The sequence below is a fragment of the Ictalurus furcatus genome, chromosome 21 (genome assembly GCF_023375685.1).
Source record: "Ictalurus furcatus strain D&B chromosome 21, Billie_1.0, whole genome shotgun sequence".
In the NCBI taxonomy this organism is placed as follows: domain Eukaryota; kingdom Metazoa; phylum Chordata; class Actinopteri; order Siluriformes; family Ictaluridae; genus Ictalurus; species Ictalurus furcatus.
Genome location: NC_071275.1, coordinates 4,346,896 through 4,369,752, shown reverse-complemented (window position 1 = coordinate 4,369,752; position 22,857 = coordinate 4,346,896). Strand labels below are relative to the sequence as shown.

At 36.3% G+C, this 22,857-nt stretch overlaps 1 protein-coding gene across 2 annotated transcripts in view; it reads right to left on the bottom strand.

Annotated features, from left to right (window-relative positions):
- stab1 (stabilin 1) overlaps positions 1-22,857 on the bottom strand; it is an 85,872-nt gene that overhangs the window by 4,759 nt on the left and 58,256 nt on the right. For both annotated transcript variants that reach the window (XM_053653270.1, XM_053653271.1), the window contains 11 exons: positions 22,444-22,609; positions 21,039-21,188; positions 18,648-18,752; positions 18,319-18,426; positions 16,046-16,239; positions 15,822-15,966; positions 13,902-14,035; positions 12,502-12,664; positions 12,280-12,386; positions 10,174-10,293; positions 4,333-4,482 (listed from right to left, as the gene is read on the bottom strand). In XM_053653270.1, coding sequence (XP_053509245.1) covers positions 4,333-4,482; positions 10,174-10,293; positions 12,280-12,386; positions 12,502-12,664; positions 13,902-14,035; positions 15,822-15,966; positions 16,046-16,239; positions 18,319-18,426; positions 18,648-18,752; positions 21,039-21,188; positions 22,444-22,609 — 1,542 coding nt within the window. The remainder of the gene's footprint in view (positions 1-4,332; positions 4,483-10,173; positions 10,294-12,279; positions 12,387-12,501; positions 12,665-13,901; positions 14,036-15,821; positions 15,967-16,045; positions 16,240-18,318; positions 18,427-18,647; positions 18,753-21,038; positions 21,189-22,443; positions 22,610-22,857) is intronic.

The window sequence follows — 22,857 nt, the reverse complement described above, 5'->3', positions numbered from 1 at the left end:
TATTGTAGCTCATCCACCTTAATGTTGATGCTTTGTGCATGATGAGATGCTTTTCTGCTCACCACGGTTGTAAATAGTGATTATTTGAGTTTCTATATCCTTTCTAGCAGCTCAAACCAATCTGGCCATTTTCCTCTGACTTCTCCAATCAACAAGGCGTTTTCACCCACAGAACTGTCATTCACTCAATGTTTTTTTGTTTTTTTGCACCATTCTGTGTAAACACTAGAGACTATTGTGTGTGAAACTCCCTAGAAATCAGTAGTATCTGAAATACTCAAACCAGCCCATCTGGTGCCAACAACCATGCCACAATCAAAGTTCAGACTCACAGAGTCACTCTCAGAGATCACAATTTCTCTTCATTCTGGTGTTTGAAGTGAAATTTAACTGAAGCTCTTGATTTGTATCGGCATGATTTTTCGCACTGCGCTTCTGTCACATGATTGGCTGAATAGATATCTGTGTGTATGTCCAGGTGTTCCTAATAAGGTGGATGGTGAGTATATATGGTGTTCGAGCAGCACTGGGTGATGCATTTACTATTTCCATTCATTCATCATCACTACCCTGAACTGCTGCAAGAAGAATCACAGTGGGTGAAATGACTGATTTCTTTATATTTTGAGAAACAGGGCCAACTAAGTTTGTCAGAAAATATTGTGGTCAGGTGCACACAATAATAACGTGTGGGATTGGACAAACTGTCTGTGGAAATGGGTGGGATTGGTCAAGAGTGAACGAAAGAATGGGCAGGATTGGTCAGAATTCCTTCAGGAGTGGGCGGGAATGAGATTAAACAGTTCTTTGCAAACCGCTACCTCCCAAAAACATGCCATGTAGATTAGCTATGTTAAATTGCACCTATGTGCAAATGAGTGTGTGAATGTGTGTGCACATGGTGCCCTATTATGGACTTGCATCCTATTAAGGGTGTGTCCCCGCCTCTCCCCAAGTGTTCTGTTGTATCAAAATTTGCCTATTACCCAAAGACAATTAATATTTAACATATAAACAGATACTCACATACATTAACCAGTTGAAGGACAAAAGTAAGACACCGGGCCCGTGAGTGAGGAGAGGCAAGGGTCCAAATTTATTGTTGCATGAGATCACACAGTTGAGATGTCCCAAGGATGATCCAAAAAACCAGAGCTGAAGCTCTTCTATTTATACAGTTTTCTTAGGGTCAGGATGACCCAAACATCAATATGTTTAGAGTTAGCTATCCCGGAACACCATTACGTACATCAATTGGCACTGTTGAGCGACCTTTATCACGCAGGTGCAGTTCCGGCTCCAAAATATATTTTGTTTTGTTTCACTCTTTAAAAATAACTTGACCTTGTCTGTGTCGCTTCCTGACTGGATTTTCGTCGAGAAAGGACACTTTCAAACACACCATCTCTACATTATGAGTAAATTTTATGTTTGTTCTACATTTATTTTTTTTTTTTATGGTGCTTGCATGTACATTACCCTATAATAGTTTTTCATGAAACAGAATATGAAACAGAATATGAAACAGATTAATTTCTGTTTTCTGCATACACACCAGGCCTCTGTGTGTCTGTGTGTGTGTGTGTCTCTTAGTTGACCTTCTGCCTGCGTGCAGACGTACTCCACCTACGCTCTGAGACCTGCCGCACTTAATCAAATACATGTATTGTTATCCCCCTGCGCCTTGCTTATCTGTGTGTTGTGTCTTAGGTGAACATCCGTTCATACAGTCCACCAGCCCAGTGAATTCTCAATAAGATTACATATTACTCATACTAGGTCTCCTTCGTGTTTATTTCATGTATATTTTATATACAACAGTTCCTAGAATAGGCTCTGGATAACCCTCAGCAGGATAAAGCTGTTACTAAAGATGGATAAATGAATGAATAATACATATGTTAAAATTAGATTCTGAAAAAAATTAGGCTGGTACTAAACTATATGTCATTGAATATTTGCTAATTTTGTGCAAACAATGCCTAATGCAGTTTCGGCTTTCTTCAGTAGGCGGTTAACTAAGGTAGCTTGTTCCCATGGTAACTTCAACTTAACTACATGTTGCCAGCACTAAAAGTAAATAAATTGTATGTTTGAAATGACCAGTTTGCTTTTTGTACTTGTGATTCTGCGTGTGCATTCTTACAGGATAGTACTGCAAGAACATTCCTCTCAGAATTCCTTACATTCTTGGTACTGAGAAACAGCCTTCATGCTTAAGTCGTTTGCCCTGGTATTTCCTTGAGGGCTTAGCCTGCCTGTTTTTGACTTTGAGTATCGGAATTGTGCGTGATGATCCTGTCTGACTGCACTCTGAGTCATGCTATAGACTCTGGTTCTTGAAAAAGCTTAAGTCTTTCGTCCAACTGCCTCTGGCTCCTGTGAGTTACAAAGTGGCATCTTAAAAATAACTTAAGGCCTTCTTTATTATTAAGTCATCAAAAGTATCATACGGGATATACATACGGGATTATGCACTGACCAAAATGTTCATATCCATCTTCAAAGTACAGCCTAAGCTGTTCCTTGTCTTAAAGTTCTCACATGTGGAATTTATTGTTTTGTTAAAAATAGGCATTAACACCATTATAATTTGTTGATGACATTCAGGCTAGCTGGAGTGAGTGTATCAAACATACATACACTATATGGCCAAAAATATGTTGCCACCTGACCATCACAGCTGTATGACCTTGTTGGACTTCCCATTCTGAAACCATGGCATTGTGCCTGACAAGAAGGTCTGGCTCAAAATGAACATTCCAAACGTGTTCAATGGGGTTGAGGTCAGCTCTCTGCAGATCCCTAGAGTTCCTCCAAACCAAACTCTTCAAACCGTATCTGTATGGACCTCGTTTTGTGCACAAGGGCACAGTCATGCTGGAACAGGAAAGGGCCTTCCCTAATCTGCTGTCACAAAGTGGGAAGCATACAGATGTTTAAAATGTCTATGCATTCTGTAGCATTAACATCACCCTTTGCAGGATCTAAGGGGCCCTAACTCTGAAACAAACCATTACCCCTCCTCCACCAAACTTTACTGCTGGCACTATGCATTCCAGTAGGTAGAGTTCTCTTGGCATCTGCCAAACCTAGATTCGTCCATAGGACTGCCAGATAGTGAAGTGTGATTCATCATGCCAGAGAACACATTTCCTTTACACCACTCCAGCCAACACTTGGCACTGTGCATAGTGATCTTAGACTTGTGGGTAGCTGCTCAGCCATGGAAACACATTTTATGAAGATCCCAGTGCTCAGTTCTTGTGCTGATGTTGCTTCCAGAGGCAGTTTGGCGCTCTGTAGTGAGTGATGCAACAGAGGAGGATACTGCTGCGCTATGCGCTTTAGCACTATGTGGCACCACTCTGTGAATTTGAGTTGTCTATCACTTCGTGCCTGAGCTACTGTTCCTCTTACATCTTCATTTCACAATAACGGCACTTACCAGTTGTCGAGGGCGGAGCTAGCAGGGGTGAAATTCCATGAACTGACTTGTGGCAAAGGTGGCATGCTATGACAGTACCACATTTAATGTCAATGAGCTCTTCAGTACGACCCATTGTGCTGCTAATGTTTATCTGTGTGCTTGATTATATGAATCTGTTAGCATTGGGAATAGCTGAAACACCTGAACACAATCATTACTTTTGATTTTATTTCTGGCCATATAGTGCATTAAATTTTTTCTTTTTGATCAGACTTTATATGTGGATCCCCTCTAAATGGATCCCCTCAACAGCCAATGAAAACTGAGCGGATTAAAAAAAAAGTAAATACAGGAACTAGATTATCAAAGTCATTCACACTGCAGTGGAGCGCCTCTATAGAAACTCCTCAAACTTTGGTGGGACAATACAGTATGCTCCTGAACAATGTCAATTCACACAACTACCAAAACCATACAAGTTTTGTCTTGGTGAGTTTCAGGAGGCACTGGGTACCTGAGTAATGTAAACTCAGGTGAGTTTACATTGGCACCAAACACAGCTGCAAGCTGTAGCATCTCCAGATTGCGTGTCCTAATAACATGCAAGTTAGGTAATATGACTCCTAATCATTACTGTGTGAAAGATTATAAAAATATATATGGGAAAAAGTACAATGTCCAGTCTTTTAAAAATTAGTTTAGACTGTATATTCAAGGCTTTAGATATAAATTTTAAGAACAAACCTTTAACCAAACATTAAAAACATACATTCAATTATGTGTGTGCTCATTACTAATTACTGGTGCGATATATTGTACTAAAACATTTTTCTTTTTTTTTTTTCTTTTTTTTTTTTTTTACAATCAACAACAACAACAAAAAACATTACATTTGCACCTACCTCAGCTTGTGTTTGGTTGTCTGTTACTATTACAACTTTAAGATTATAACCCAGCCGAGATGGAATTGCTGTATTGTGCTTCAGATCTTCATAGTAGTGAAGGCTGTTGTTTGAGCATACGTGATATTCCATATCCCTCAATGACAGAGTCTGAAAATATTGTGGATAAGCAGGTTATAAGTAAGTACAGTGCTGTGAAAAATCCATTTTATAATCTAATTTCCCGATTTCTTCGGTTTTTGTGTATATCTCATACCAAATAGTTTTAGATCTTCAAACGAAATACAACATAAAACAAAGGCAACCTGAGTAAACACACAATACAGTTTATTTATTTATTTATTTATTTTATTGAAGCAAAAAAAATGTGATTAATGTGAAAGACTAATAGCCCCCTTAAACTTAAAATCTGGTTGTGGCACCGTTAGCAGCAATAACTATAACCAAACACTTCTGATAACTGGAGATCAGTCTTTCACTTACTTCTAGGACTAGGACTTACTTCTATGCCTTGGATCATTGTCTTGCTGCATAATCCAGTTGCGCTTGAGTTTCAACTTATGATAATGATAATGAGTCTTTATTTATCACGTATACATTATAGCACAGTGAAATTCTTTTCTTCGCATGGACCGAAGACCGGACATTCTCCTCTAGGATTTTCTGGTAGAGAGCAGAATTCATGTTTCCCTCAATTATTGCAAGTTGCCCAAGCCCTGACGCAGCAAAGCATCCCCACACCATCACACTGTCTCCACCATACCTACAGTCAAGCATGATGTTCATTTTGTGGAATTCTGTGTTTGGTTTATGCCAGATTTAACAGGACCCTTTTCTTCAAAACTTTCAACTCATCAGTCCACAGAACATTCTCCCAAAAGGTTTGAGGATCATCAAGGTTTTGGCAAAATTCAGATGAGGCTTAATGCTCTTCTGGGTTAGCAGTGTTTTTCACCTCGCCACTCTTCCATGGATGCCATTTTTGCCCAGAGTCTTTCTGATAGTGGAGTCATGAACAGTGAACTGTACTGATGCGAGAGGCCTATAGTTCCTTTGATGTTGTCCTTGGCTCTTTTTTGACTTCCTGGATGAGCATTTGCTGTGCTCTTCGAGGAATTTTGGAAGGTCGGTCACTTCTGGGAAGGTTCACTATTGTGCCGAGTTTTCTATTTGGAGATAATGGCTCTCAATGTGGTTCTTTGGAGTCCCAGAGCCTTTGAAATAGTTTTGTAACCCTTCCCAGACTGATGTATTTCAATCACCTTCTTCCTCATCATTTCTAAAATTTCGTTCAACTTTGGCATAGTGTGCTACTGGGTAAGACCTTTTAACCAACTTCATGCTGTTGAAAAAGTTCTATTTAAGTGTTAATTGTTAATTATTAAGTGTCCAGCTGATTCATTATGAATGCAGTTTCATAGATTTGGGGAATTAGTAACTGTGGGGGCAAATACATTTTCACACAGGCCCAGTTGGTATTGGATAATTTTTTTTTTTGCTTCAATAAATAACTATCATTTAAATACTGTATTTTGTGTTTACTCAGGTTGCCTTTGTTTTATCTTAGATTTAGTTTGAGTTTCTGAACAGAAGAAAATATTTTTTCGTAGCACTGTAAGTGCAAACATAAGAACATAACAAAATATGCATTATCAGGTTTTGGATGGAAATAGTATTAAAAATTCATGGTATGATGACAGTTTAACAAAGTAGAAGTCCACCGTAACAAAAAATATTATTTACGTGTCTTGCAGCATGAACTCAACACTCTCAACCCTCTGATCACTGACACCTGCTTACTATCAGCATTGGCAATCATGGACTGTTTAAATAATCCAAAGCCAAGAGACTGTTTGAGTAGAAACAGACCTCTGCTTGATATGTAAATGGGGCAGAATGTGATGCGTAACATGGAGGCTGTATTATGTAAGTAGTGTCCCGGACACTGACAGTTACCTCGTTTTAAAGGCTTTTATGAAAAAATCTGGCCTATCAGATTCTTACACTGACACACATTCAGATAGAGGGTGCTTTGCTCTGTTAATTATGAGATAACATGTGAATGCTCCGGCACGGAACTGCCCGAAGCGCAATAGCGTGCACTTCCGGGTTTGCACTGACTGTGTTTACTTTTGACACGTGTTTTGTTTTGGTTTCTGTCCTGTCTCCACCTCTGTAATATATTGGTTGTTCCTAATGTGTCCTGTGTCATTCCCTAGATTTTGTTGTGTATTTAAACCCCTCATATGTCTTTGTTCAGGGCGAAGTATCGCGTCTCTGGGTGTTGTCGCCAGTGCGTTACCAATCCTTTGTTCTGCGTTCTCATTTCCGGTTCTTGATCTTGTCCCTAGTTTCTCGTTTTGTTCTTTGCCTTGCCTCGTTTATGGCTGTTTGTAGATCGCCAGACCCACGCCTGTTTTTGACCACGCTTTTTGCCTATCATTTGCATTTGTCTGGCAGCCTCTAACCAAATAAAAGCTTAAACTGCACTTGCATCCGTCTCCAGCCCTGTTAACATGACAACATGTATGAGTAGTAGCTGAATCAATCTGAAAAAATGTTTTATAATGTTATTGGATACAAAGATCACACATTACGTATGCTGTTTGTTTGGGGTTTTTTTTCAAATTTTTAACATCCCTTTTAAATCTGTGTTTGAAATTGAGCTGCAATAATTAGTCAGCAACAGTTAGTGAACATGGATTTTTATATTCAATCCGGTGTTTAATTAACCAACAATGGAGACATGGTAAATTGTCAGAGTGTGCAGGCCTCTATTCCAAGAATGCTAATTTTGCACCACATAGCACTGTGCACAGCTGTTTTCAGGCCCAACATTGTTATGTTTGGGCAGTGGTGGCTTAGCAGTTAAGGCTCTGGGTTACTGATCGGAAAGTCAGGGGTTCAAGCCCCAGCATTGCCAAGCTGCCACTGTTGGGCCCTTGAGCAAGGCTCTTAACCCTCTCTGCTCCAGGGTTAAGGGCTGACCCTGCACTCTGACCCCAGCTCCTGATAGGCTGGGAAAAACAATTTCACTGTGCTCTACTGTATATGTGACCAACAAACCGACTAAATTTACTTGCAACATATAGGCTTCATGCTTAAATAACAAGTTCACAAGATAACAAGTTCAGTGCAACCTACTGCAAGCTGAATGTGGAGAAAAAAAATGTTTAAATGTGGTTTAGATTAAAAAATAAATAGAATCAAATCACAGAAATCTCCTTCTCGGTGAGTTATTATACCGATCAGTTGATGTTATAGCTTCAAATTACATTTCACGGAAGGATCTTGATGTTTTTCTAATGTAGTAGTACAAGGCATAGCAATTTCATAATATAATGAGGCTGGTTATGTTTAGCCTGTTCAATTTTGGCTTATGATTAATGATGAGGATGGCTATGTGAATAAGAACAGTTTAGATAAATAAGTAGAAAGATCCATTTCAATCCATAAATTTCAGGGGGTTTTTGTTTTGGTGAATGGCCTTCTCTAGGCTGAGTCATTATTGAACCATAGTCATGACAATATGTTCAAAGATTTTATAACTAAACCCCGATGGATACTTTTCCAGAACTTTATGCTGGACATATTTTGATGCTCCTTGGGCTTCATATTACTGTTGTTTAGGTATGTTCTTTAACAAACTCTGGGCTCTTCCAGGAACAGGTGTATTTATACTGAGGTCACGTGACACTTGCACACAGGTGGATTCAGTTCAACTAATTAAGGGACTTCTGATGGCAACTTGTTGCACTAAAACTAATATGTATACAAGATATTGTATCATTAATATATAACTGTGTTCATGTTAAACCTTTTTAATATTTAATAGATAGAGGTGGGTGGTGAAATTTATCAGCTGTGATTCTTTAAAACCAACAAACTATTTTTAAACACTTTTTTTTTTACGCAACTGGCATGTTTATGTAATCAACTGATTCATTTCCTGGTTTGGTTGGAGAAATCAGGGCTGTTAGAAAGCTCCCAGTCTTTCAAACTATTGATTTCAATCAACAAGTGGACACTGACAAAGTTATTGTTATTTTAGTTGTCTACCAAAGTATATTGGAGTTGAAATCATGAATATAAGTACAGACTTCCAGCTTTACTTTAAGGATATTTACATCCAAATTGGGTGAACAATGTAGAAATTACAGCACTTTTTATACTGTTTGTGGTCCCTAACCACCACATCTTTCTCATTTATCTATACGATGCTGTTCCAAAACTGTATAAGCATCGTTTTTGAGGCTTTGTGTTTTTCAGGTTTTGATAGAACTGAGGTAGACAGCTAAAATAACTAACAATGTCAAATTATTCTAATTTTAATGGGCTGTATATACATTGTATAGGCAAAAGTATGTCGACACCTATCCATCACAGTCATATGTGCTTGTTGAACATCCAATTCCAGAGTTTGTGCTGTAACAGCATCCACTCTTCTGGGGAAGGTTCATACTATATTTTGGCACGTGGCTGTGGGGATTTGCTTATTCAGTCACAAGACCATTAGTGAGGTCAGGTATTGATAGTGGATGAGAGGGCCTGGCATGCAGTGCGTTCCACTTCATCCCCAAAGGTATTCAGTAAGTTTGTAGTCATGACTCTTGAGGACTCTTGTGGAGCTCACTTGAGTTCATCCACACAAACCTGGAACAGGTTTTGGCCCCTTAGTTCCAGTGAAGTGGAATTGTAGTGCTAAAGCATACAAAGACAATTTAGACAATTGTGTGCCTCCAACTTTGTGTCAACAGTTTGGGGAAGGCCCACTCATGGGGGTGATTCAGGCGTCTACATACCTTTGGCCATATAGTGTATTTAGTAAACAAACATAAATGCTTTATTCTAGTTTACAAATTGTCCGACATAGTTTCTTGTTTTTAAAAGACCAAATGCATTAATTTAATTAATTTATTTATTACTTATTTTTAAAGCTTTTCCATGTTGTGATCTGATCTGGTGCAACAAGGAGCACTACTAAAACCCGCTGGATGTAAGATTTTGGAATTTCGTCCTTTTTGGTAAAGGATGTTAATTTGTAAGCTTTTTGTGAAAGAACGGTTTGCACGCTGCACAGATTACTCTCAAAGCTGCAAGTGCACACCTTCAGAGAGAATTCTAAGCTGCGTTTCAAACCACATAATGTGTGCTAAGTAGTATGCCTAAATCTTAATGACACCAATGGTGTACTGACAAACAATTTATTATGGCAGTTTGCGATGCAACCATAAGGATAAAATTAAATGCTGCCATTTCCTCAGTATTAAAGAAGTATTAGAATAAAATAACTTCATTGTGCATATTACTGTGACTGTATTAGTTATTGAGTATCAGATTGAGTATCAGATGAACGAGCGAAACCTCTTGGTTGCTTTGCTGAAATCTTAAATTGTGCTAACATCCATCTGTACACAACTAGGATAAATAGGCTGATCATTCACTAAGCATAATTTTTTGTTGTTTTTCATTTTTACAAAAAAATAATAAAAAATCAACCATATACTGTAGCTTTAAAGTGTATTTCCAATAAAACAGTCTTACTCTAACTCAAATAGTTAACTGATTAGTGCCTTTCATGTCAACTTGATCCCTTACAGAACTTTATGCAAGCTTTGAGTAAGACATTTGACTACACTACTCACCTCTGTATATGGGATATTGTTACAATCCTACACCAGACATAAAAGAGAATGCTTGCTGAAATTATTGGGGTTAAAAAGACTTTCCTGCCGTCATGGATAAGATACTTCACCTTCAGTTGTTACTGCAACCCACAAAATTGTAACCACATTTTTGCATAATAAATCATTTTAGTTTGTTTGCTGAAAGACTGCTGACCTCATTTGCAGAAAATCCTTCATTATGTGGCACAAAAAGTGTTATGTTTGTTGAACTGGTCGACAGGAAGTCCAAGAGCTTTTTCCCCTCCTCAGCAGCCTCTGCATGCTTCACCAATATCTGACAGGGAATAAGGTAGAATATTAATTTAGAAAATGCATTTGTAAAGTTGAGAAAACCATCTAAAATCATGTCACTGTACAGTGGATATAAAAAGTTTACATGTCAGATCTTTTTCCACCTTTTATGTGGAAATTCAAGTGAAAAACAAATAGAAATCTTGGAAGGGAACCCCCCCCCCCCCAAAACAATAAATTGTTTGCATAAGTGTGCACACCCCTTAAGCTAATATTTGTTAAAGCATTTTTGCTTGTAATACAGCAAATTCAGCAAAATTTGCTTGTAATTCAGACTTTTTGGGTAAGTATCTACCAGCTTAGCATAAGTTAATTTGGAAATTTGATACCATTATTTTATGCAAAGAGCTCCAGATCTCTTAAATTGTGAACTCTTGTGCACAGCCCTCTTCAAGTCTTCCACAGGTTTTTGATAAGATTTAGATCTGGGCTCGGGCTGGACCATTCCACATTTTTTATGATGCCCAAAAGTTCTGATTTGGTCTCATCAGACTATTTTTGCCACATGGTTTTGGGGGACTGTATGTTGTGGCAAAATTTAGGTGATCGATACCTTTCAACAATGAGATTCCCTACATGCTTTATCAGTATCACTTTATTGATGACAGGTGTATGATAATTACTTTTAAGCATGAGTTTTTCTGTCACATGGCCAGGTGTAAACTTTTTATACCCACTGTACTTGTAAAATACATTTTCATTTTATATATATATATATATATATATATATATATATATATATATATATATATATATATATATATATATATATATGTAGTGCCCTCCACTAATATTGGCACCCTTAGTAAATATGAGCAAAGAAGGCTGTGTAAAATTGTCTTCATTGTTTAACCCCCCCCCCGATCTTTTGTTCAAAACATTCACAAAAATACTCTGCTCTCATGGATATAAAACAATCGCAAACACAACACAGGTTTAACAAAAAAAATATTTTTTAAATATAGGTGTGCAACAATTATTGGTACCCCTATGAATTCAGATGAAATTGTTCAACCATGACTTCCTGTTTCACAGGGGTATAAATATGAGGTAACACATAGGCCAAATTCCCTTAGTCATTCATAAAAATGGGTAATACCAAGGAATCTAGCTGTGATATGCGGCAAAAGGTTGTTGAGCTTCAAAAATGGCTATAAGAAAATAGCACAAGCATTGAAAATGTCCATTTCCACCATCAGGGCAATAATTAAGAAGTTCCAGTCAACTGGAAATGTTGTGAATCAACCTGGAATTGGACGTGTTACTATATTGTCTCAACGCACTGTGAAGATGATGGTTCGAGTGGCCAAAAAATCTTCAAGGATCACAGCTGGAGAATTGCAGAATTTAGTTGCGTCTTTGAGTCAGAAAGTCTCCAAAACTACAATTTGAAGTCACCTACATTACCACATGTTGTTTGGAAGGGTTTGAAGAAAAAAGCCTCTACTCTCATCCAAAAACAAACTCGAGCGTCTTCAGTTTGCCAGACGCTACTGGAACTTCAAATGGGATTGGGTCCTATGGTCAGATGAAACCAAAACAGAGCTTTTTGACAATGAACACCAGAGGTGGTTTTGGCACACATAGAGAGGTAGCCATATGGAAAAGTACCTCATGCCCACGGTTACATATGGTGGTGGATCTTTAATGTTTTGTGTCTTTAATTTTTTTTATAAACCTGTGTTTTGATTGAAGTTGTTTGATATCCATGAGAGCAGAGTATTTTTGTGATTTTTTTAAAACAAAAGATCAAAAGGTTAAAAAATGAAGAGTTTTTCACAGCCTTCTTCGCTCATATTTACCAAGGGTGCCAATATTAGTGGAAGGCAATGTATATATAATTTTTTTTCCTACAGTTGGATACCAAGATGTAAAACATGTTTACTGCATCAATATATCATAATATTGAAATTATGTCTTCATATTGCCCACTTGTGCATTTCTTTCAGAAATAGAAATGAGCTCTTACAGAGTAAAATATGGAGAAGTTTGAATGGGTAGCGATCACAGAGGCGAGATTGCCATTACAGAATTCTCCATCGCCAACATATCCAGGTCCGCATTCACATGTTACCTCTAGAAAAACAAGAGGAAAAATTTATTTCAGATTGTTCAAATATGCAAATATTAATGTTGTATAAATGAACTTGTATAAAATGTATTAAATTTATTCCATAGGTTTTAGAAGTACCTCTAATTCGGTAGCAGTAAGCGTCATAAGGAGTGTTTACATCAGGATCCTTGTACTGGACTATGCCCACATGATTGTCACCACATTTGAGAGATGGAAAGCGGATTGGATAACCCACTTTTTTCCCATCAAACCATCCGGCAGCACACAAGTGCATACCCAACTAGTTGGAAAACAAGATGGAACTGGCAGCATATCAAATTTTTAAAAAATCTATTTGGTCATTAATTTAATTAAAATGTTTCCATGTGCTTAAGTAATATGATAATGAGAATCCTCTCATGACTCTCACTGATTATTATTGACATGAGTCAGTCGATAAATCAGATTTCTTTGTTTAAAAAAAAAAGTGCATGTTTAGAATTGAGTTTTCAATTCAAATAAGAATGTGCCTTAAACTTTTTGTTAGTTTTTTCCTGGAGATACTAGACTGGGAAATATTTATTTGGGAGTTTTGTTGGTTACTATTTTAATCCAAAGGCAGAAAGAGGTTTTTAGTCATACAGAGGGAGCATAGTACTCCAGTACTAACCTTTATTCACTGACTACTTCACTGCCAATTTAGAATTGATTAAAAATTTTAGTGATTAACTTGCCATTGCATGAAGTGGCTATGTATATTTTAAATGTGTAGTGCAAGGATGTTTAGGTCCACAAGCCACAGGCACTGGACTATGCTTTTTGGTTGCATGTACCAAAAAGCTGTAATACTGTGCACTGTATTATGGCTTCTGAGCTCATATTTTTAAGCCCTATTCTTATTCCCTTGCATTTATTTGCTTGATTATGTGTATTTCTAGTGGGTTTTATTTATAATCTTTTATATATTTAAAAAAAAAAATATACTACTTTACATTAAGGTTCCCTTAACTAACATCATATATTACATTCATTAACGATGCCTAAACAAACCATGAATTATAGCATAAATACACCTTAAGTAATGTTAGCAAAGTAACAAAATAAGTTAACATTTGTATGAACTGACATTTATTTACATGTTAACACGTGCATTGACTAATGCTTATTCAATCAGTGACTAAAAATAAATGCACGTATATAAGTAAAATTAAATTACAGCATGTTCCTAAATACTGATAACTAACTGGAATCTGGTCTCCAAGTGTAAATATTGGAAATTCCTATTCAATCTCAGTTCTTACTTTTCCCAGTAAACAACTGTTAACATTTTACATTTGATCTAGAATCTTGCATCTCACATTGGTATCACACCATGTTATATGATGTCATGTGATCACTTAATTGTTAGACAATATCTGACTAATGCTAAATATATCCGTTAGGTATATTTTACCAATAAAGAATGTTCATGAATCCTTTGCCCAAAGAAGTTTAAAAATGTTACATTTGGGGATGGTAATTTGATTAATTCAGTTTACCTGTTGGGCATCAGAGAGCTGGGACAGAGTAGCGAGTGTGGCTCCCTCAGCTTTGCAGGCTGCCTCTGCTGTGCTGTAGTTCATCATATATTTCCCAGCTGGTGATCTCAGGTGGAAGACACCTGCTGTTTTGGCTGAATAACATTATCATTACATACAATTAAAACTTGGTATTGCATCACTCTAAATTATAAACACATCTATCCACCTAACAGACAATTAGAGGAGTGGTTTTTATCAATATTTATTATTTGTTTGAGGAGTTATACAAACCAAAACAGAATGGCAATAAAAAATGATAGTATGATATTTGTACAACCAGATATGTTTTTTTGCTATACCATATTCAAAAAGGATACTGTTAAATGATGTCATCATATAACACTAAATAACAAAAAATTATTATTCAGTTAAGGAAAGAATGCTAACCCTAACCATAGGATCAGTAATTTATTTAAACAATGTATGAATACAGGTTTCTCTCATTTGTATTATTTTCTCAGATTTAAATTCAGCTAAACAGTGAGGTAACACTCGCATTAAAAGGATTGCATAGACTGGCTATGAATTGAACTATTTATTTATTCACTGAAAACAACAGAGCTCAGATAAGTTCAGATAAGATTTGTAAACACCCCAAGGCCAGACTGAACCTGTTAACTGGCAGAAAAAGTCTCATATGGCGAACCCCTAGAAGCCAGGGAGTGGGGAAGAATGTGTCATTGGCTGCAAAACTGAGGGAGCATTGTAAAACACAGAATCTGAGGTGACCTTCTTGAAGTCTCCCCAACCACTTATACTGGATATTGTTATACACTCACCAATTAGTGCATAATTCTGAGTTTGTGTTGCCTATTGTGTAAAATCCTGAGCACATACAGGGTTCTTCAAATCTGCAGAATTTAGCTCCAATCTCCAAACTTACCAGCCTGTAATTTTCTAGTAATGCTGAAGACCTTGGTTAGCTTGTTCTACACTGGACCACTTGAGATGGAATGACCCTTACATGATGAAGTTTACCATAAACATATACAATACCTTTTTAAATGGAATATTATTTATTTATCATTCTTATTTAAGAACAGGTGACAAAATAATTGAAAACCTAGTACCTCTTTAATTTCAGAAAAGTTATTATTTGGAAATAAATCCACTCAGAGGTAGTGATTTCCAGTTGAATAGTTAGCTCACGTGACTGTTATGGTTTATGGTCCATGTGCTTTTAGGTCATTCTATTTTTGCGTCAGTAACAGAAATTAAAGCATGCATGGTTCTTTGTTGTTTCCAAATCCAGGCAGGAGAAAGTAAAATTCATTTTTAAAATTTTATCAGAAATGGAAGATATAACATTTAGTTTATTTTGCATTTTCATAACCTAATGACTCTTGACTTTATTTTACTTGAAATGATTCATGGCCTGATGAGCGACAACCACAGGTTTAAAAAAAACTGACCCATTTTTGTTCATTTTAGGATTTCAATTTCTGATCAAGTCAATATCACTCAATACATATTGACTTAAGTTCAAAATCAGAATTGAGTGTAACTGACAAGCATTTGTTTTCAATAAACACCACCCCATGTGTGCATCTCCTACACAACTGCCTGAGTAGTGCAAAATGTACTCTGATTATATTTATAAAAAAATATATACTGTAATCATTAAATAGTCTACCTAGTACCAAAAAATAGGAAACAGCCAATTGTCACAATATAGCACTTTATGTGTTTATTCTAATTTATTGGATGATGTATATTCAGTTTGTATTCATTTGTGGGTATTTAAAATTCAGTTTGATATTAATGTTTCTACATTTTCTTATTGTAGTATAACTCACCTACATAATAAAAGTGCCTTAAACTAAAAATGGGTCATTCCAAATAAGAATCTTGTAATAAAATATTGAATGAAATACTTACTGTGAAAATGCAAGTCTTTACAGATCGCATTGGCATTGCAGTCGCCATTGTTCTCCAGACAGCGATCGACAGGTGGCACCACTTTCTCAAAGCATTGGACTCCATTGCCCACGTACCCTTCAAGACATTCGCATCGCCGCTCATTCTGACAAAAGTAAATGCGTCAATATATGCTGTCGAATTCTGTCATATAAAAAAATAGAAACAAAATCATATTAACTCACAGGTCCAATGAAAATGCAGTTTGCGAAGTCACTGCAGCCACCATTAGTTTCATCAACACAGCGGTTGATGGGGGAGCAGGCATTGCCATCTCCAGTGTAGCCGGGTTTACAGGTGCATTTCACATTGATCTCAGACTGTGTGCAATCAGCCTGCTCATGGCAGCCTCCATTATATTCACTACACAGATCTGGAGCTGGACAAATTTTTTAAAAAAAAGAGAGGATTAGCATTTTTCAGCTAGGATCATGGGCAGAACATATAATAAATGCTTAGATTGTGCCTTACAAATAGGCATGTGCTAAAAAGGTGAGGTTTTCTAATAGTCATCAAAGTTTATTGTTGATTAAAGTAATGTCCAATGACAACAGTTACATATATTCATGTAGTCATTAATGTTTAATCAGGCAATATCAGTTACTGCTAAAAACAAAAAGTTTAGGGCAATTATTGTGATCTGAAATGTTGCACAGTGAATTAAAAATAAGATTCTAAGGGGTTTTGTCATTCCAAAAATCATGTAACAATACAGATTAACACCTTCCAGACTTTTTATAATCTTGAAGTAGATCGACCTTTAACTAGCATCATTTATAGTGTTCAGAGTATTTCCTAGCCATTTTAGTTTGTTTGCCCTAGTTGTTTTTAACAAAGCCCAACTCTGCATTTGCCTTTTGCATCATATAAGCAAATCTAGTTAAGTTTCAGGTGCCAACACGAGTACTGTGTAACGCATGTATTTTTTGGTTTTGGCCAGGAAATGCTAGTGTTGCATTATTTTTTTTGTTGTACTATTTACTACAACTAGTTGCAGGTAGGAACTTAAGTTGTGAGTGGGGAAGTGAAGACCACAAGCACCATAAGATAGGTCTGGGGGAATCATTCAGGTATGATGTGGTGAAGTGACATTTAGATTAGTCACTTCACCACATCATACCTAATTTCAAAGAACTAAAAATATAATTTAAAATCTCGCTTGTTGTGGTGTCACTTTGTATTTGCTAGTGTGCTTAGGATCATTATCCTGTTGAAAGGTCCACTTTCAGATTCAACTTTCAGACAGATGGCCTCACATTATCTTCAAGCACTATTTGATATGATGCAGAATTCATAGCTGAATCAATGAATGCAAGCTGTCCAGTCCCTGAGGCAGCGAAGCAACCCCAAACCATAACATTTCCACCACTGTGCTTCACAGTTGAATTGAGGTGCTTCTTCAGAAAAGCTGTCTTGGTTAGCGCCAAACATGTCTGCTGTTACTGTTGACAAACAACTCCTATATTTGATTTATCTGTCCAGAGCACATTATTCCAGAAGGCTTGTCTTTGCATATATGCTCATTGGCAATCTGTACAGTAGTCTTGAAAAGGCTTTCTCCTGGCATGCCTCCCATGCAGGTCAAATTTGTGCAATCTCTTTCTGATTGTAGAAGCGTGCACTTTGACACCCAACAGTTGCAAGATTTACTAGCAGATCCTGTGATTAAATTTTGAGGTCCTTGGAGATTTCTTTTTGCATCACATGGTCTGCTCTTGGGCTGAATTTACTGGGACGACCAGTCCTGGACAAATTGGACAATCATTTGAAATCTGCGCCATTTGTAAATTATTTTACTTACAGTGGAATGATGTATTTCAAATAATTTGGAGATCTTTTTAGATCCCTTGCCAGACTCATAGGCATCCACAACCTTTTTTCTGAAGGCCTTACAGATCTTGGCATGATGACACCACACACCTCAATAACAAAGTGAACACCAGACATTAGATATGAGAGGAGTATAAATAAGACAGGTTCCACCTGCACTCTCTAAGCAGGTTCTAATCACTGGCACCCAATCATCAAACACCTGATTCTAATTTTCTGAATTTGAAGGTGTGATAAATGTAGGGGTGTACTTACTTTTTTCATGTGACTGAACTGTTAATTTAAATTGTGAAAATTACTAAAAAATATAAATTTTGTCATTTCATAGAGTGTATCAACTTTATTAATAGGCAATGTTTCAAAAAGGATCAAATGTTTGCTTGTCCAAATATGTCAAAAAAGCCAACAATTTCCATGGGATGTACTTATTTTTTCACATGGCTGTATATACCATAAACATTGTAAATATATATTTGTTTGTGTTTTTTTTTTCTCTACCATGCTTGCAATACTGCACACCCAATTGCAATAAAAAGCTGTAAGATCAATTCCTCACTTTACCATATGTTTCTGACTTATGAGTTGCCTTAGAGCTACCTTAGAGTCCCAACAAAATAGAAAAACATACCTGTGCAGTTATAACCATTTCCTTCATATGGTGGTTTACATTGGCACTGATTCTCAGGCAGGCACACAGCATTAGAGTGGCACTCAGGGGAACATACAGGCTTCACAGCTATTAAATTATATTACGAAGATGGTTAGTGATGCAGTTCATAAAGGTTTTCGGTCATCTGGATGTTTAATAGTAATAGTAAGTCAAGGCAACTTGGCCTGAAGACATTTCAGTTTATGCGTCCTGATATCCAGTCACCTTGACCGAATATTATTAGACAATTAAAATTAAAGTACGTATTCCTATCATTATCTTAATAAAGTCAAATATTATTTTTTTACCGATTTTGGACTCGCACATTGCTCCTGTCCAGCCCTCCTGGCAGAAACAGCTGCCGTCACCATCTATGCCATCGTCACACATCCCATGATCGGTACATGTACAGGCTGCAGGAAAAGGAGAGTTAATACAGTGATTTGATTTGTTAAATAAAAGCCACATGAGGAATTTAATAAACATTAAATTACTGAAGGATTTTCATACAAAAATGATGCGAGGTTTACATGCAAAAAGTTTTCAGCAATCCAGATTAGATAAGATTCAGACAGAACTGTTTAGCTTTTTACATCTATACATATAGAAAAAATGGATCCTTAAATGTATTTTAGATAGATAAGGCTTTCTAAATGAGTTCTGCTTGATGCCCTCTCTGAAAGAGAAAATGTCTGTTGTAGGTGTTAGACATAGAAAATTGATTGGGTCTCCCAGAGGGACAAACTTAAGGAAGCTTTAGGTTGTTATAGACCTTTTTATTTCATTTATTTATTTATTTATATTAAATACATGCATGTGGCATGTAATCTGAACAACATTATACTCTTGCAAAGTGCGGCATTTTGTGCCATCATTATTAACAAATAAATAGCCTGAGAGTCCTGACAGGGTGTAACAAGTACCTAACAGGTGCTCCTCATCCCCTGAAAACATTATGTATATAACAATTGCAATACTTCATAAGTGTTGAGTAAATGGACTGCATTTGATTCTGTCAAAATTGTGGTGCATTTCATCTGTTGGGTAAGATAATGAAAAGGTGATAAAAAAAAATAGCCGAATGAAATAGCTGGCCATGTGATTAAATGAATGTGCATGCTGACCTTTAAAATTTACTCAGAGTACTAGGATTGCAAGTTCCATTAATCTATATTTTAAAAAATGCAGAGGTGCATATGAAAGCTAGGGAGAATGGACAGTCTCTTACATGCACCCATTAAAAAAAAAATATACAAAAAAATTGAGCACAGAGAACAAATGCACTGTCTGAGAATGAACCTGATTCAACTGAACTCAAAAGTACAAGATGCTGAAAAGATACCGACATCATCGAGCACTAAACAAGCACAACATGACATATCAGCAAAAGATAGAGCAGGGCATCAAGGACAGAATAGAGGGTGATGTCAGGCAGGAAATAAGCTGCTGAAAAAGAGAACTCTCATACTGTATGCTTAGAGAAACAGTAATTACAAGGTAAAGCTCCTACATCAATTAGAAACTTTATTACCTTGAACCTTTTTTACTCAGAGGGAAAAAAACTAAGCATTTCTTCATCATATACTGCCTCCATTTTACAATGGCATGATTAGTATTCATTATGCAAGTTGTATGTACGCTAGGCAGAAACTGTATTCCTGCTATCTTGCATTAAATTACATTAATGCTAGTTACTGCTTTAACCTTACACATCTACATAATGCATAATCAAACCTGTCCGTACATGCAACAACATTCTGTCCATGTAACGATCTCTAGATCACTAGAAAATCAAGTTGTGATATTAAGATTAGAAAAGGCCAAATTATTTTTTATGGGGCCCAAAAAGAACACATCCATATTCATTGTTATTTCATTGTTAGTTTGGACTTTTCTAAGAGAAACATATATTGCAGATGTGACCCCTTCATTCTAAATCCACATGGTGAGTGAGGAGCTGTAGAATTGTGTGGCAGAATGCCATGCACATCTAGCACGTGGATAACAGCCACATTATTTGAATGGGACCTACAATGGACCTTCATGATAAATTTTTACACTGGGTATTAAAGATCTCTGCACCCAAGTTAAAATTGCAGGGTTTTTTTTTTTTTTTTGATAAATCATGTCAGGTCTTTTTCCACCTTTGATACAGGAACCAGTAAAGCTCAAACGAATAGAAACAAATAGAAAAGTTTTAGAGGGAAAAAAGAAAAAGTAAAAAATTACAATAACCTGGTTGCACAATTGTGCACACACTATAACTAATTAACCTTATGTCAAGATTTGTGAGGTGATATTAAAGATTTTATGCATGCTGTCCTTGCACAAAAGAGAGGTGTCTATTATTATCATTATTACTATTATTATTATTATTATTATTATTATTATTATTTACTATAATGCTAATTTGTAGTTTACCATTTACTACCCAACTGAAAGAAGTCAACTTGAGGACCTGACATGAAATTTAAATAATCTTGTCTATTATGATACTGCTGCATTATATTTTATATTATGAATTACAGTATAAAATACAGTAAAGTGTATTCAAATGTGACAGAAGATTATGCGGGCATATGCCTCCTCAGGGGTGTGATACATACAGTATCCCTCTGATTATTATATTATAGATATTTATATATCTCATTTGCACCAAATAACTCCCAGGCTTAGTTATGGTTTTAAAGTGAACTTACCTGTACAATTAGAGCCATAATGGTTCTTCTTACACAACTCGCATGCTGTCCCATTAAATCCGGTGTGACATCTACAAATCCCTGTTCCATATAGCCCATCATCACAATCACCATGATCTCCACACGGTGCCTCCAAACCTCCAGAACAGACTAGGACAGACACACATCTTAATAAGGCACACTTAGTACTGTTAATGTAGTTCTCATATTTTTGTAGACCTCTCACATTGCGATTTAAAGGAACATGTTTTCTGTTTTCTATAAATGTAGTGTATACATGACATGGTCAAAAGTATGTGGACACCTGAGCATCACACTCCTATGTGTTTGTTGGTCATGGAGTCGTTCCCCCATAGCCTTCACCCTTATGGGAAGACTTTCCACTAGATTTCTGAACATAAGAGCATTAGTGAGGTTGGGCACTGACAAACAGGCAAGAAGGTCTGGTGTGTAGTCTGCAGTCTGTGCAGGTCACTCAAGGTTGTCCACACAAACTTTGGCAAACCAAAGGGAAATCTTAACGCTACAGTATACAAAGACAGTCCATACAATTGTGTGCTTTCAACTTTGTTGAAATGGATGGACAGGTGTCCACATACTTTTGGCCATATAGTGTATATTAGCTCTGTAGTATATTACCACACACAAAACATTACCGGTTTTCCTGTACTGAGAAAAGAATAGAAAACCTGTTTACTTAAAGCTCGCGTATACTGAAAGTTTAAATGTTCTAATGGGTTGTTTTTTTCAACACTTCTAATAGTCTTTCCAACACCTGTGCAATACAGTAAAAAGGCATTGGAGATTGTTTTGTGATATCCATGTGTCATCAGAGACACACAACTACAATGAAGCATTTATTTATTTATGTATTTATGTATGTATTTATGTATTTATTTGTTTGTTTGTTTGCAGGGGCAGTGCATGTTAATGAACATGACTGTAAATGTATTTATCTGTAGACCCTTGACAGAATGTTAAAAAGTCACCCTAAAAAACAAAGCATCTTATATTAATACAATAGCAAAAACAACAACAACAACAACAACATTAACTATATTATCAAATACTAATTAAAAATAAAAATACAAGCACATGTTTAATTCCAATCACAATAAATCATATTAAATACATTATACTAGCAGGAACTTTTATCTAAACTCATTTAGATAAACATTTATTGACCAGCTGCCCTTAGCTTTTCATTATACGTTTCAAACAAACAAATTATTGTAAGTGGTAATCACACATACATGCCCGATCCAGTAGATTTATTTTATAAAGCAAGTGTTAAGAAGAATCATTTGTTTTAAATGGCATTTGGAATTGAATTTTTTTTGGAGTCTGTGAAATTCTACTACATGCAAATGCAAAAAACAATCAGGAAACTGGTTGGCATTTTTACCTTGACAGTTTCGTCCATAGTGGTTCTTACAACACTTTGAAACCCATGACATTTTCGTGCATATTCGGTTACAGCCTAATGACCGATAATAAGATCTAGAAGACCTTAAATAAAAATCATGACGTCTGTAGGGGCTCCATGATCTACCGCACACATTGGTTTTGTTCTATGGAGAGAGATAGACGTTAATGGACATGAAAAATTTCAGACAAAAAAAAAACACTCAGAGCTACTTAATGTGCAAGAATTGAATTCTTTAAAGTTCAAATTAGGTCCTTATCACTTTCTTAGTGTTTTATGTCTTGTTTCACTAACAATATATTCAAACTAGTCTCATTTCATAGATATTTAACATGCTTGCTCTTCCAGAAAGATGACTACTAAAAGCTAATTTAGCTCATTTAAAATTTTTAT